General features: G+C 47.7%; 2 protein-coding genes across 3 annotated transcripts in view; both read right to left on the reverse strand.

Moving 5' to 3' along the window:
* The window catches only part of LOC128272707 (discoidin domain-containing receptor 2), a 155231-nt gene that overhangs the window by 96176 nt on the left and 41997 nt on the right, over positions 1-17058 (reverse strand). The gene's annotated exons all lie outside the window — the stretch shown is intronic.
* LOC128270698 (fibrinogen-like protein A) lies at positions 2775-3632 on the reverse strand. The gene has a single exon (XM_053008112.1). It carries the CDS (start codon positions 3630-3632, stop codon positions 2775-2777), a length of 858 nt encoding a protein of 285 aa, XP_052864072.1.

Genomic DNA, 17058 nt, shown 5'->3' on the forward strand with positions numbered 1-17058 from the left:
GGCGGTTATGCTTTAATAAACAGTGCCCATTTGCCGTTGCGATTAAAGTTAATGCTTTGTCGGAAATGCGCGCGAGGCCCTGGGACCCGTCGAACCGTAATAATGTTTTGAAGATGAATTCGCCCCGCCGTACCTGGAGAGGCGCACACCTATGAATACTTAATGGCACAATTCCACCGGTTTCGCGAGACCGGAGTGGCCCGGACCGTGGCCGAGACTTGCATTAAGATTCCCCAAATGTACAACAACGCTGAATGTTTGATTCTGTTTTATCTGCGCCGCAAAACAGCAACGAAAAAAAAAAACGGAGGGACAGAACTATGTTCCGAGCCCATAAACGGGCGAGCCATGGGCACGTACTGCGGAGCCAATTGTTCGCCCACCATCGGCGCAGAGTGCGCCGCAATCGGAACCAGGAACTTCACGAGCCTGGAGCCGGAATTACTACTTTGCCGGGATCCGCAAACCCAACAGATAGTAGCAGCGGAGGGCGTTTTTTCTTCACCGGCAAGGTGTACACGTCCATCCAATCGACATCGGGCCACTACCGGGTACCGGGAGCCCGGGACAAACAGAAGTATAAATTTGTAAATAAGTAATCGCGTGTCTAAATAAAATATGTATTTTTATTATTCCCGCTCATGCGCCTCGCTTAGCCTTAGGTCCTTTGTGTGTGTGTCCATTTGTTTTATGTGCGTATGTTTGTGTGTGTGTCGAGCGCCAGAGAAACAGGTGTAAGTGGTATGTAAAGCGGAGCCTACGCTTCCACCCTAAGCCCAAGGTTATGTGCTGCACTTCCGCGCGCGCTCTTGGATTCCGGTGGACTTGCGGGTTGCCGGGAACTCGGATGTGCACAAACAATCCCAACCAGCGCGCCCCGCTTGACCCCGTGTAGGCTCGGGTGTGTGTGTGTTTGGGCCCCTGGCCCGGGGCCATGTAATCGCCCGGAGAGACGACGGGACGACGAGTCAACACGATGTGCGCTCGACAATAAACAAAACTCCGGTGGAAGCCGTAGCGAAAGGTTTTATGCTTTTCATGGTCGTCGCTGCCAACTTGCCAGCAACAGCATCCGCAGAGGGAGAGGGACAGGCCAAGAAAAAGCCGTTCCGGGGCTCGGTTTGCCCGGGCCAAGAAACGAGTAAAACTTTCATCAATAATAAATTGATTTTCCCCGTGGCTGGCCGGCCGGCCAGGGCCATCTTTTGCCCTTCCGGAAGGCCATCTTGGACAATAATAGTGGTTCTCGGGATTGTGGCCCGTAACTCCCACGCGGGTTCCACGGGAAGAGCGGACTCCGGGAGTCGCACGTTTCGTTTCGCAGCTAAATTATTCAAAGCCCTTCTCCGCGGCGAGGGCGAGAGTGTGTTTTGTTAGAGTTCTTCCTGCCCGCCGCCTGCCAGCCGACGTCCTTTGAACCTCGAAATCGTAGGATTTGGACTATGGCCGGAACCAGAGTGGATGACAATCCCGGGAATGCCGGGCGTGTGCAAGGGTTTTAATGGTCCTCTGGGCGCACTGAAACGGACTCGCGGACCATCCACAAAACCCACTGGCTCGCCTTAGGAGGTTATCCTTCCGGTGGCCGCATAGGTGATAATAAAACTGCATGACGACGACGGCTTGCACAGCCCGCGGGACGTTGATGTGCTTCGACACGAACCTCCGAATCTTTGATAAGATTGACCAGAAAGTTGATGATGCTGTGTGGACTTGTGTGCCCTCCTGTGCGGACCGGAGTTTCCACACATTCCATCAATTTGCCACCTTCTGACTGAGCTATCCACAAAAAAGGGCTAAAAGCTGAAGGGCTAAAGGATTTTTATTTTAAACTAGCAGTTCCCGGCGCGCGTCGCTGCGCCTGATTTCATCCTTATTTCTCGATTGGGAGGCGTTTCAGAGGACTCTTGGTGACGTATCCGATCAGCTTCCCTTTTCGCTTCCCGTTACTCCTACTGTTCAAACGATCGGGCTTCCCGGTAACGTATTCGTTCAGTTTTTCTTCCCACCTTACGTTACTCCTCCGTTTCCCGGTGACGTATCCGATCGGCTTCCCGTTGGATACATGTCAAAACTCGCACTACTTGAGTTTGGCTCAAATGGCTTGTAAATTATCCGAGCTTTGCTGACATTAACCCAGATTTTGTATGGGAGCCCTCCTTTGTAAAGAGGGGAGAGGTTTCAAACATTCACACCAACATTTCCCCTTCGCCAAAACTCCCATCTGTCGAATTTGGTTCGATTTGCTCGAAACCTTCCTTCGGGTCAAACTTTCCTATTCATAATCCAGGGTCACAAAACTACGCTGGGCAAAATTTCAAGCAGATTGGTTCAATAGTTTTGAAGAAAATGCGGTACAGACAGAAAAACACTCATTTTTATATATGCAGAAGAAGAAGATATAGATTGTTTATATTTGTAGAGAAAGATAGTGATGGAAGTAGTCGCTGCTCGGGTTAACATTTCCGGACCAGGCAAATCGTACGTTATGGACCGTAGCAGATGCTATTCTGATTTGACGTTTGGCGCTTAAGGTCTTCTCCTCTTTGGCCACGTTTAATCGTGCATTTTCATACTGAAGGATGATTATTTCGAGTCTTCGAGACGTGCGATGCTGGAGAGCGGCAGTCAGGAACCGAGTTGACTGGAGAGGATTTGTTCATTAGGCCATGTCGTAATGACGGAAGGCCAAAGAGTAGTAGCACTATCGGGCATTTAAACTACACATTACAGATAACTGTTTATTGTGTATGTATGCTAATTCATCGATAGCGTTATTCTTTTGGTCGTATCATCATTCTTGAAAAGGCCAGTTCTCCTCTAGTGAATGAGTTCCAGTTGTTCAACTTAGTTTTGTCTATATCTATGTATCCCCCGTACAAATTGGAGGGAAGGCAGTCGTTGTACCACCAGGCACCCTTATGATATGCAGCACAATTTGTTCTCTCCGATATGTCATTATCACGATCATACGTCGTGAATTTCATATTCTTGTGAATTGACAGAGAATCGCCTGCAGTTCCGTTGTACGCTCCAAGTGTTTTCAGATTGTATTGTTCGGTTTCACTGCCGATCTCGAATGCTGTGTAGAGTGCATATGTATAAGTACCGTTAATGTTTCTTAGCTCAACCATCAGTTCATGGGGTCGCAACGATGTCAGCTGATGCAGTCGTTCCAGTCCGATCCAGAACTCCTTCTCAATGTTACCGAAACCATCCCGATACTCTTTCCAGTTGCGATCGAAGTTTAGCGATCCGTCGAATCGGTGCTGTATCACCAACCAGATGCCTATACCCATCATATCGCGGTGACAGTATGCCATAAAAGGGTTGCTTTCAACGTACGCCTGGATAATATATGCCCCAGACTGTGCGTTCCGAATGTCATTGCACGAGCGATAGGGTGTATATAAAGAAGGATTGATCTTCGTTGTAAGACGCGTAATTATTTGCGCAACTTCATCCTCCAATCGACGCATCGAATCGAGATTGTTCTGCACGGCCCTCTTAAGGTCGACCAGGCTCTTATCGCTGTAATTTTGGCTTTGGGCAGCCTCTTCCCGCTTCTTGGCCAATTCGATCTGTCCTTGCAGAACACTTTGCTGCATGTGGTCTAGCTTTACCATGACCATCTCGAGAGCATATCCAGAGAAGCTAGCAGAACATGGTGTAGCAGAACATGGTGCAGCAGAATCAGTTTCGTCGAAAATCGCGTCACCTGATCTGGCACTGCTGACGATGCACAAGAACACTGTCCATGCTAAAGGCCCCATGCTTCCGAAACACACTTCACGACACTCTGCTGACTTATCGTTTCCAAAATACAGAAATGAGCTCAAGCGTCCAAAATTCGCTTTATATAGGAGTAAAGAAACAAGAATCACGTGAGAATCTTCTTCGTCTTCGTCATTCGTCTTCATCTACTGAACCGCAAAAGTAAGCGTTAACATGGTGTTGGTTAAAATTGCGATAACGTAGCTGCGAGCAACTTGATTAAACATTAAATTCTATGGTTTATAAATCACCTCACCTTATCACCAAGTTAGGTGAAAAGAGAATCTTCATTACATAGCTAAATAGTGATGTGACACTGTACTGTGTTTGTCAAACAGCGAACTTTGGGGTGATTCACACTTTTACAATGGTTGGAACAAGTTTACTGATTAACTACACTTGGACCGTGTTCTACTTTCAGTTTGAACAATGCGTAATGAACAAAAAGTGCGCAAAAATCAAACATCGCTTTTGGAAAAGATAATTACTTACTGATAACACTTCACGTCGTCGAGCGGACTGCGGAGCCTTCGTAGTAGAATAAATGTTCGGACACTTCGAGGTTGAATCTAACAATCGGCCAACAGCGGCCCGTTTAACTTTCTTATATACGCACAATAATTTATGTCCCTCTCGGTTCACGCGTACCTTATTACTAGTTCTATTCTGCTCTAACGTCTTCATTACGAATTGACCGGGTTACGAGTGTCGGGTTCCGGATTATCGGCTACCGAGTGCATCGTTTCCCATAATGGCCTAATTCTCCTGATCGCCGCTATTTCCCTGCCGTCCGTCACGCTCATCGTTGTCCCGATCGCTGATCGATGGGTTAGCCCTTATCTGCTTACACTACGGATCGCGATCGCGTTCTTCCCGGTCTTGGGTTTTCCCCATCGCTTGCAGTTCATCGCTTAACTCGAGGTGCCGTGGTCGCGTCGGCCGCCGTCAATGTTTCGATAATCCGTAGTATTGCATTGCGTTGGGTAAGAAGTTGGTTGATACGTTGATAGCAACTTGAATTTGGATCTTGAAGTTGTCAATAGTTGCTGGTTTGTTAATTACTGAAATTACTAGTAGTACTAACATTACTAATACTTTCATAAAAAGTGAACCATTGTGCTGGCAAATCGTTACTCATGCAACGAAACAAATACTAGTCCGAAAGAGCAAGATCTGGTGAATACAGCGCGGGAGTTAACAGTTCCCATCCGACATTTTCGAGATAGGTTTTGACCGGTCTTGCGATGTATGGTCGAGTGTTGTCATTTTGAAAAATCAGTTTATCATGTCTTTTATCCCATTCTCGTCGTTTTATGGCCAAACCTTTGATTCAAATGCATTAATTGTTGTCAACGGGATTATCTTTCAATAATTTAATTAGGTTTTAAAAGCTCAAAGTACACCACACCTTTCATATCCCACCATATGCACAGCATAACGATTCGGTACAAGAACCTCTTTTTTTTGCAAATCTCAAATGGCTTTCCTTCTTTCAATGTTTCAATTTTTGTTAAAACCATAGGACATTTTTCTAATCATTCCCACGGTACTCAGATGATGGGAAACTGTCGTGTGGTAAACTCCTAACATTTCTGCAAGTATTTTGGCATCTGACTTGCATTTCGATCGAGCAATACTACCAATTCTTCATCATCAACCTTTTTTGACTGTTCAGGTCGCTCTTGTTCTTGCAAGCCAAAATAAACACCTTTTTAACTGTGCAAACCACATCCGACACGTGCTGTCAGTTAGTGCAAGTTCACCATAAGCTTCCATTAAAATTTGATAACTTTCGTTAGCAGTATGCTTTATATTGAAGTGATGAAAAGTACTCCCCCAAAAACTACTCTACCAGGAACAAAACTTGACATGTTCAAATGTTTGAAAAGGTGTTGTCTAAAGTTCAACAAAAAAACCTGCACTGGGTTAGAAGCGTAATGAGAGTAGCTATCAAACACATCTATTGTAAAACCGCACGAATTAATTTGCAGACCTAATATTTCCGAGCTATTTTGAGATAATTATTAGGTGATTTTGAATGACCCACTATACAGTTTAGTAAAGCATACTAGGTCTATACGTTGAGAATGGGACTGTTAAAAAGATGGCTGTACCTGCCGATTAGGACTTCCCAGTTTTGCTGTTCATTCGTCATTACCTTGTTTAGACAAGAGGTAAATGATTTCAGGTCGAAAAAAAAATTATTTCGGTGTGCAACCCATCATTGAAAGGGTTAAACTATGTCCACTTTTGTGCCTGAAAATGACGTTTTGCGGGGATTATTATTTTTCTGCTCCTCTTGAAGAAAACTACTTCAGAATCGCACCAAATGCTTGTCGGGACTTGTGTTTAGAAGATCGCAGTGCTTTAAGTGGTTTAAAAAAAATCAAAATGGCGGTTTTGACTTTACAAAAAAAAGCGTCCTAGGACTCCAAAAAACGGACTTTCTGATCGGACAGAAATGTGTGGTGTTTCACAAGCTACTAAAACCTGATCAAAACGTTAATTCCGATCGCTACTGACAACAAATGATCAATTTGAACATTGGAAGCATTGATCGAAAAACAACCAAAAGCCGTTTCTGTTTTCTATAATGGAGACGCCTGGTGGGACACAATGGCCATAAAACCAGGCGTCTCCATTACCCCCAAAGCGAAACTGTTTCAGGATACAATAAAATCACTTGTATGGGAACTGCTATCCCTCCCCGCGTTATTCACCAGACTTGGCTCTTTCCGAATATCATTCATTTTCCTCGATAGGACACGTATTGGCTGAGCAGCCCTTCGTTTTTCTACGGAAAAGTCGAAATGGAATAACTAATTAGTTTGTTTAAAAAGTCGAAGAATTCTTTCGTCTGGGAATCCATGATTTAGCAGAGAGATAGGAGAAATGTATAGCTAACGATGGCACATACTTCAAATAAAATAGAACATCGCCATAAAATTTTATAAATTTTTTTTTTTTGTTAAAAGCAGTCCCATTCTCAACGTATAGACCTAGTATGGTCTGGAGCATTGAAATCTCTTTTTATATGTTTGGTCGGGCTTTTCAGATCTCGGGAAAGAAAGGGAACGCTTGAAAAGAAGCCGCTCAACAGCTTTCGGCCATTAAGCTAGTGGATGAGTGAATCTCACGTGAAGTTGCAGTTGTTGTCGCAACCCTCGTCTGCATCGAGCTGGACGGTGCCTGTACTGATCTATTCAAAGCCGGGTCACATTTCTGAGCCAGCCACAGTAATCTGCTGAGAAACGTGTCCCGTCCCAGATTGGATCGTTGTTCGTGTGTGTGTATTAAACGTTGACCGAAGCTTATCATATTTTTCCCACTTTGTTAAGACCAACATATCCCAGGCACACTGTCTTCCGCGGCCGAGACCCAGGATTCTGGAGCCGATCCGGTCCGGGACAACAAGAAGGCAAAAGTTGCGTTAATAATCCCCATTTTCTTCTTCGCCAGCAACGCAAACAGCTTTTCAATTAGAGCCATTGTTGCACTAATTTGTCCCCAGCCCAGGTTGTTGGATTTGTGGCAATCAACCGAGCCGAAGGCCTGAGGTTTGCCGTTGTTCGAGACCGTATACACCGACATCGGACACCCGACTACCGGTACCGCCAGCGAAATGCAGAAGAAATGGCACCGAACCCAAATCCGCCGACGGAGCGACGGCCGCATTTGCGCATTCGATATTGGCCAAGACCCCCGGTGACGTTCGATGCTCGTTATCCTTTTGGACAAATATTCCGGAGACGATGGCCCCCGGCGGAGGGGGGGACCGATGGGCCAATGGAACAAGTTAAGCCCTTCGGAGACATGCTGACATGCTTCGACCGGTGCACGATGCCATCATATTTCGGTGCTGTAACTCGGAGTGTGCCGGCACGGGACACTGTTTACTCTGCCCGAAAGGGCTCTGGCCACCGACCAGTGTCGGATCCTAGTGTCAGTCGCCGTGTCGTTCACCGGGACTGGCAGGCAGGACCGCCACTGGATGCGAAATTGGTGCCTGGTCATTATCATTGTTGCATTCGTTGCATGCCATGCCATTTCTTGGCATGTCCGCAGTCGCAGTCCGTCGCCAGGACGATGCAGTTAACTGGTGTGTAAAGAAATATTTGACATGTTTATAAGTTTGTTACGAAAACATTATCTTGCCCGTGCACACGTTCGGTGCCGTTGTGGCCTCAGGCCACATCCGGCTCTCGACCCTCAGCTCGGCTGGCTCGGAATGGCCTTTATGCTGCGCCGGCTTCAAAAGTGCAGGTAACAAACTGCTAAATGCTGGCCGCCACCGAAATGTTGGCGCGTGTTGATGTTGGTCCGGGACGCGGCCGTTGCACCGTTGCAATGGTTTTGATTTTATGTTTGGCCCCCGAGTTTGGCCAAAGGTGCCGACCGAGTTCTGGACACTCTCCGGGCACTCTCGGCCAGCTTGGTCAGCGAAACTCGGTCGGAACTTAAGAGGGTCGAGTCGTTTTTTGGGGGCTGCCCCATTGCGGCTGCCAGCGCCGAGGCAGCTTGATGTGGCCAATGCACAACACATCACAGGAGCACAAAGTTTCGGCACACGCCCGGGCGAGTTGGTTGTGGTTTCGGTGCAACAAAATGGCGCGAGATGCTGGGGCGGTTACGTGCCCTGTGTGTGTGTGCTGCGCTGTGGCCATTCGCGCAAACGCCCAATTGTTGGACATTTTCCGGGAGGCGAGTTTTCCAACCCGCAACATCGGTTCTGCCACAATCTGGTGCCGCACCAGCTGGTGGTGTGGTGGGAGCAGGTGGGTATGCAAATAATTCGACACTGTAAATAGATACGTTTCGGGGCCATCGGAATGAAGTTTTGGGTGTCAAATTATCAGAATCAGTTATAATAGTTTTTTTGATTTTTACGACAATTTAACTCCTGTGAGTTTTAAACAATGTTTTAGCATAACATATCCACGAATGAATACCTCAACCCAAAACATCTAAAACGTCATTATAAATTAGTAAAAAGTAAAGAATTCAACGTCCAAAATTTAAACTGCAATTAACAAAACAGATTGCGATTTAAGCTTCAACGAAAGTGGTAGATGATAGATATTTGAATTCAAGTTTTCTTGTTCAGGAAAAAAATATTTAAAAACGTACGAGAAAATTTTAAAGGAAACCTCAAAGCATAAAAGTAAATCCGGGAAAAAAAAAATAATTCATTCCACAAAAACATAAACCCTGAAATGACCGTTTCGATTCGATAGTGGCAAGGTTTCTTTCACTTCCTAAACGATTACCTCTGGCGGAACTCCAATCCAAATCGCAATTATCACTGCTCCTTATCAGCATCACACGTACACACACATACACACATGCGTGTAGTGCCAAGACGGCACACAAAAATCGGGAAATAATAGGAAAGGAAATTAAGCATAGCATTTCTCTTATTTCGCCACAACGACCGGACAGCAACAAAGGAGCAGCAGGAGCGCCGGGATTGCTGCTGGCGCACTATTCGGGTGCACCCACATGAAAACACTGTTGACGTGGCTATCTTCAACCGAAAGCCTCCCCTGGTCCTAGCCAACACCAAGGACACAACACAGCAACGTTGCTGGGCGATAGTTGCTGCTCCGGTGCACAGAATTGCGGTCAGATTTATGATTACTTTCGTGTCCTTTTTTCTCTCGTGTGTTTGCCTTCTTTCCGCGTAGCTCCACTCGTCTCGATCTCGTCGCCCAAGAAACTCAATTGATTACTTTGGCCTCCCCCAGAGCTCGGTGGCTGCTAGTATTGGCAGGACCTTCTTTTCTGGGTCAATTTGTTTTTCCCTCGATAGCTTCGGGGCCGGTTGCGGCAAAAGCAGGAAATTAAACGGATATAGTGCAAGAATATTGGCCCCACAGCGGATGCCAAGTCGTGCGTTAATTTTCATAGTTCCATTAGCTTGGCAGAGAGCGCTCCAGGTTCTGGTTCGACTGCGATATGTTAATGACTGATTCGCTTTCCTGAGCTCCATCACTTACGATAACAGGAATCTTCCGCAGCATTACTTCATTCAAAGGTCTGACATCAAAGATGCAGCTAAAACATCAAAGGAAATGGTTGCAGTTTGGGAAAGTACAACGAAACCGCACGAGACAGCGGCATCGGTCCGCTGCCGCTACTAGTAACGTAATTTTGTGTAACGTAAAATACTTTAGGAAACATATTTATAGTTCTCACACTGGCGCTTGCAGGCGCCGATGGAACTTCTGTAACGACGCTGCAGCCCGAGCTCTAATGAAATTTGCAGCCAAGCGCATCGCGGCAGCTACTCCGGCGAGATGGCACAGTCTCGGGTCACCATTGCTTGATCGGATTACGTGATTCTTTGTTCTTACGGTTCTGCGATTTGCTTGACAGCAATCTTCCCCAAAAGTCGGAATCTCCTGCGTTGGGGAGGTTTTTCCCGAAGGGATTATTACGCTCGGGGCGGAAATTTGCTTCAGATTTACTTCCGAACAGTAGGTAGTCGCCCATCATCGTTGACTCCATTTCGCTGGAAGTAATATTCACTTCCAGCAGCGCCCCGGGCTTCCGTCCATCAGCCCCGCGAAAACTCAACATAGCGAGGGGCTAGCGAGTGCGAGCACTTCGTCCTTAAGTTTGTGCGACGACGACGACGAGGACGAAAATTGATTCCTTCGTCAACTTTTCACTTTATACCTTCTCGCAAAGTTTTTTGGGCCAAACACCGGGAAAAGCAGGTGACTTAACAGCGCGCTCTCTCCCTGGCCGCGCACTGGAGTGTAACAACCTTGTGCACAGGCAGGAAACGAAATAATTATGCAAATCAAACGCCTGCGAACCACCGAAATTTGCCGTTCTTTTTCGGTTGCAGCGCCCATTTTAGGGGGGTTTGATGCTAAAAGTCTGATTGATTTACACACTATCGCACCAGAAGACAACCCGGTCTGGGCCCGTAAAAGTCTGGGTAGCTTTATCGGTTCTACAATTTCTATGCCACGGTAGGCTGAATTTTTCTGAAACAATTTCCTTTATCGGGGAACTCGCGGTCGCTCGTAAATCGGGTCGGCAGATTCGCTGGAATGGCCGTTGTCTTTCGCGAGACAACTTTATGGTCTCTCTCTCGTAGCGAATTATCTTTTTGCGGCTCAACCGAAGAGCAGGCAGGGTCGGGAGCCCGTGGCCGGGGATCGGAAAGTGGACGGATAAACATAAGCGTATTATGAAACCGCAATTTGCATACATAATTGCTCCCGCACTCATTTGCATAACAGTCGCGGGGGTCGCTGCGGTGGGTGTGATCTGCCCGTTTTCTCATGTCGAATTGTTGTTTTTTTTCGGCGGGGGGGTCATCACACAGCTATGAAGAAGCAGAAGTGGGCTTCAACATAGTCGGCAACAATAATCGCGGGCCCGAGCCGGGACGAAGCACATCCGAAACGGTTTAAATCACAACACGGTCTCTGTGTGCCAGCCGGTCCCGGGAGTGCTCCGGATGTTGATGAAGATGATGATGATGGCGGTGAAGATGAGCACATCCTCATCTTTCGTGTCCGTTTTAATTTAAGGACTTCCCAAAGCCGACTAAGGGGAGCTTTTCGTGCCACCCAAACTGTCATCTTGTGCGGCGAGAGACGATGCATACATTAAAACTCTCTCACACACAATAGAAATGCTTTCACTGTGGTGTGGCGGATACGGACCATCGGTGCTCCGGAATTGGCGGAATTCGTCGTCGCCGTTGGTCACCGTGCGCGATTAGTGTTCGCGCGCTCATAAACGTCCGCTTATGAATGTAATCCGCAATTAGCTGAAATTTATGCATCTGACAAGACAACCGCAGACCTTGGACCTTGTCCCTGTCCCTCTTCTTTTTCTAATGGGCCAGGTTTCGATGGCGAATTTCGCAATTTTTCTTCATCCCTAGAAGCCCAGTTGATGCTGTTAGCACCGTGCGATTAGGAGGCGATAACGATCAGCGGCAGACCCGCGATCGGACGATCATTAGCCCCCATCAATTTCGAACAGCGATGGCGGGTTGCGGTTTCCGGTTCGGGTTCGAAATGCCATTAGTTGGTCGGGCAAGGTCAAGCTTTTTTTCTGCGGCTACTTGAGATGCGGCCGATCTATTTCTGAGCCGTGCTCGATCGCTCGAGAATTCGATCGCACTGCGTCTGGCACCGAATCAATGTCTGGATTGATGGTTCGATTTCGGTGTCTGCTACCCGAACAACGTAAACAGCAACACTCTGGTGTATCTAAACCCATCATCGCGTGGGCTATTTCCGTACGGCGCACGAAACGATTAATGTCCACTGACCCGCGAAATACGCAGAACTTCGACGGCCTTCATCGACCTGGAGGGCTTGTTGGAGGGCTGTGCGCTGTGTTTATTAAATTTCGACCGTTATCGATAACTTTATAGCTGATTTTATCAACCTACCGACCTATTTGCATCCGGCTGCACTCAGCTCCGGCTCGCGCATTATTACATGCTGCATGCTGCAGTTCGGTGCCACCTTCACACAACCCGCCCACAGATATGATGTATGGTTATTGCACTTGCGGATATTTGAGAGCGGATAACGGGCGTAGCTTGTGATTTAGGCACGCGGGGGCACAGAAAAATGTGATAATATATGCGCTGTGCATGCAACAAAACACTACGACCACCAGGCAAACTCCCAATTTTTACGGATATACTATATCATTTAGTAAGTGGGAAACTGAAGCTGCCGGTCTTACCCGTGTCCGGAGTCGTTAAAGTGCACACACAGCCCAAGTGTTTGTCGCGCACACACACACACACACTTAAAGACCCTGTGCACACTTCAGCCAGAGCCTTGGAAAGGAACTTTTTATTGAACGCCGTGATTTATTGTTTCACGACGTGCATGAATTATGCCCGAGCCCCGACAACAGGGCCACCGTCAAGGAGCCGGAAAGGGCCGGTGAAAGAGCTTTCCTCTCGTTACCCGAAATCAGGCCAAACTTCTCTCCGAAGCTGCAAGGTTTTCCATTAAGTTGCTCGACGGACGGAAGAAAGTTGGTCAGTGCCTGCCGCCGCCGCCACCGCCTCGGAGCGAAGTTCATTTTCGGGAACTAAGAAGTTTCGTCTATTCCGCCCGTTTTTTTCATTGCTTGGTTCGTTGCAAAAGAAAGGACGACAGGAGGATAAGCATTTTGAAGCCACCGGCCCCGGGGTGGGGCGCAAGTTATTGCTGTTCTCGCGAAGGATCCAAAGTGCACCACGTCACTGTGTGTATGTGGCGCAGTGTCGAAAAGTTACCGATTTGGCTCAACCAGCGGCATTTTGTGTGGAGCACTTTAAGGACACGGACACTAGGAACTTTGTGGACTTTATTGTGTAACTCTCCAGCATTAAAGTGAATAAGAAAAAGTGATTTTTTCTTCGATACTTTGTCGAGTTTTTGGTTGGCGCAGCACTTTTCGAGGAACTCCAGGAACCGGCAGACACTGTGTTTGCGATCGCTTACGCGAGCAACGATTCCATGGCGTGGATTGTGTTACGCGAAATAAAATTTATTCCAAATCTAAATTGAATCCTCTCCGCTCCGTGAGTGGGTTATGAATTTTAAAATTTAATCGAACTCCAAAGTCCACTCTGTTTCGTTGCCGTGGCGTTCGTTGGGCTTACCGGTAAGGACACTCGGTCGTATCGCCCGTGGCGGGTGGCCAGTGGCTGACAAACATTTTAATAGCATCCGAGAGAGGCGGTAAATCCTTTTCGGTGAGGGGCTGGCTTGAGTGCCTCGCGGGCACGAAGATGCCTTTAAATCACCGGGTTTGCTATCTCTTGCGCCGGTGATACGTGCCTCGTTGTTGTTTTTCAGCAACTTTGCCTGTGTCCCGCGGAGTGCCGAAGAATTTCTTCCGATCCGAATTTTGTTGATATTTCTGGAACCTGTGTTACCAGGGGCGGTGATTCACCCTAACCGACGCCCCTTTACGGGCTAACCCCGATCGTTCGGCGAAGGAAATGCCACGGGGCACTTGCGGCATTCGGGGTTCTCCATCAAACGACAATCAATTGCTTTGAGGTATGCCAAATGCCAACAACGCTGTCGCTAATGCAGGGAAGCATACATCAGCGAGTTATACGAGGTCTAGTCGCTGGCCTTATAGTGTAGCCAGCCACGAGACTACTCCGTTTGCCGTATTGCTTTACAGGGGAGCCATCTGGCGGCACCTTACAAGCACCTGCGAAGGAAGGTTTCCCATCAAACCTGAGCGAGCATACGAAAGCGATAGAATCCATAATTTATTTCCTGAGACACTCCTCCCGGCGCTACTTGAAGCGATTTCGTTCACGTCATGCTCATGTCGGTCGATTGTTACGCTAAATTTAGAGCCACAAACCGCTGACTGCCTGTGCACGTCCCGTCGGCAGTCGTTTTATCAATACAACTGAACGAGTATTTGTGCTCTAGTATTGAGTATTTGATCGAATGAACCCAAATCTAGGTGTATCGGCGAAACTGCTGATGCCTGCCTAACTGCTTAATGTTAAGCGTGAAGTGAAACATCTAGACAGTACAGCCTTTGAGTCACAACCACTCCAGTCGCCAGGACCAAAGAATGTTCCGGGAAAACTCTCATCATGCGCTGCCCGTTCGCTCCCTACACACACCTCGGGGCTGGTCGATTACATAATTTCGCCACGTGTATAATTTTGACCGGCCGACGATGCTGCGTTCGGCTGCTCTTTTCCATTTCCCGGCGGTGGGTGTTGTTCCCGCACATACTTTCCTAGAACCTGGAAACCTAACCAGCTAGCTGGGTGAACGCCACGGGAGCGCCAGGTATTCTTATTTCACTGTATACTTCTTTTACAAGGCTCGGAACATCCCTGCCCAAGCATACAGATTTAATAAGAATTTCTTTCTAGTCCGTTACACGGCACCGTTTGCCCGTTCTTGGTAAAGAAATTTGAGGAAAGAATTTTAATATTCTCCAGAGTTGCCTTATTTCCATCACCTGGCCTGGGTCGCGTGGACCTGTGCGCAGAATTCCTTCAAAAACATTTTAATCGCCTTTTCGCGGGGTGACTTCAAACAATAAATTACAAGCCAACATTAATGTGAGAAGTTTTTCGAACAAAAATTCAGCCCTTTTCTGTTCGATGTAACAAACCATTGCTAAAATTGTTTGATATGCTAAGAAAATTCTATTAAATAACTGGAGTCAGGGGCGCCGAAGCCCTCATCAGTTCCGAATCCTTCAAGCAAAAACCTAGCCCCGATCTGTGGTTTAACTCCGTCACAGGCGAAGTAGCGTACCGCGGGCCTTAATGATTCAATTGCTGCAGCGCCGGGAATATGCAAATCGTCCGGGAATCGTGAGCCACTTTCGGCCACAGTTTTGTTAGAGAATTTTCAATTAACTTCCCACGAGCGCAGCGCGAAACGAGGCCAAGCTGTTTGCTAGAGTTCGGCCATGTCCGGCTCCGACAGACAAAAACAAACCCGCTAAAAGGCGACACACCCGAATATTCGATGCATTACCAATTGGTCGTCGTTTGCGCGGCCATCGGCTCGGTGTCGCGGAAAAGGTCAGCTCGTGACATAAAATATTGATTTTCTCCTGACAGTCCACCGATGACGACGACCACGTCGACGTTGATGCCTAACTCCCCTGGGTGTCCGCCACGGGGACACCACGGGGACCGGTCGCCCGTCCCGGTTCCGAATGAGGTCAAATGTCAGTGGAGCGACAACAAAACTGCATGCGCGATTTTCGCATTTGCCGCAGTAACTTTTGGGCCCGTTTTGGGCCCAAAGCATGATGGCTTTCGGGCCCTCGCCACGTTCTATGCGCCCCGTCGGCGGCCATCGGTGCTCATCGATGGCATCAGCGAACCGTCACGATGTTCACACCGTCCTTACCGTACGCGGAGCGCAGCTGGGGGGAGGGGGGTATGTATGTTTGCGTTCATCGGCCTTAACTTTGCGCCATTTCAACCGAGCGAACACATCTAACTTTATGGCGCACATTCATTGGGGCACAAAAACGCGAACCGAAATCAATCGGTTGTTGCAAGCGTGGCATAAATTCGCTCCCACGGGACGCGAAGCATCAGTCATATTTCATCGGCCAGCGTCAGCGACTACGTTTCGTTTCATTCCGGTTTTTTTTTTCGGCTTACTGAAGTCAACATTTTCCCATAAAAATTTCACTTTCCATAAAAAACGCAAAACGACACCCAGCCGTTCGTAACTCGTTTACGCAAATCAAACGATGATTGAGAGCCGGTGAGTGTTCCGCAAATCTTTCGCATATTGCAAAATCCAATTACTTGCCAAGCGTTGCGCCACCGTGAAAGGTACTCCAAGGAGCGAGCTTTCGCAACAATTGTGCCACCATCGTCAATACGTTCACTTTTCGGGCACCCAAAACTCGGTGCTTCGGGCATTGTCGGAAAGCATCTTGAAGCTCAAGAAATGCTATAAAAATATTATAAACGTGCCCATTTTATTGAGCACCGCCCGACACGGCGGCTGCTCATTGAAATTCATCTCGCATCGATGAGTAAAAAGCATTTCCATCATACTGCCATTTCCGTTTCCATCGCCAGCGTGCGCGCTGGCCACATCCGGGGCTTGCCGCGAGCACCCCAAGAAGGAGTTTGTCAAGCCGAGAAAAAACACCCAACATCATATCGCGTGTGTGTGAAGAAGAAGAAAATCAAACCCCTTTTCCGCTGGCATAAGTTATTCCCGGAGACCCTTTGCATGCGCAAGTCCTGCTAGTAGTGGGAAATATGCGCTTCCAAGTGTTGTTTATCTTTTATTTTGACTTAAGAGCTTTTTCTTTCCCCACACACACACACAAAAGCCGCAGTCTGAAAGGGGCAAAAAACAAACAGCCACAAAGTGCATGACTTTGAAGGATTACAAAAAGGACGTACGGTGGTGGCTACACCTGTGGCGTCCCGGGCGCCCTCGGCGGTTCGGTTATGCTGGGCTGGCCTGCGGGAAATAATCAATATTGATACGGGCCGCAGGATCCGCAGTGAAAAATCGTAAAAAAGCCATACTCTCTCTCGCGTCGGCCATTGCTCGGAATATACAAATTCTTCGGGCGAAGAAAACGCTGTAATCGATACCACCCGACATCAAATTAAATGGAAGCAGCAAAAAAAAAAGCGGCCGAGAAAACCACAAAAAGCATCCCTTCCTACGGCGCCGACGAGCACGGAACCCCGGTAGGCCTTGTGGCGGCCACCATCGGATCCGTTTTTCTTACTTATTATGCCTTCGTTTTCACCTTCGCTTTTCCTTTTTC

This window comes from Anopheles cruzii, chromosome 3 (genome assembly GCF_943734635.1).
Source record: "Anopheles cruzii chromosome 3, idAnoCruzAS_RS32_06, whole genome shotgun sequence".
Taxonomy (NCBI): Eukaryota; Metazoa; Arthropoda; class Insecta; order Diptera; family Culicidae; genus Anopheles; species Anopheles cruzii.

Bases quoted from the DNA above. Each gene is read 5' to 3' on its own strand.
- LOC128270698 (XM_053008112.1), bottom strand. From the start codon at position 3,632: ATGGTCATGGTAAAGCTAGACCACATGCAGCAAAGTGTTCTGCAAGGA.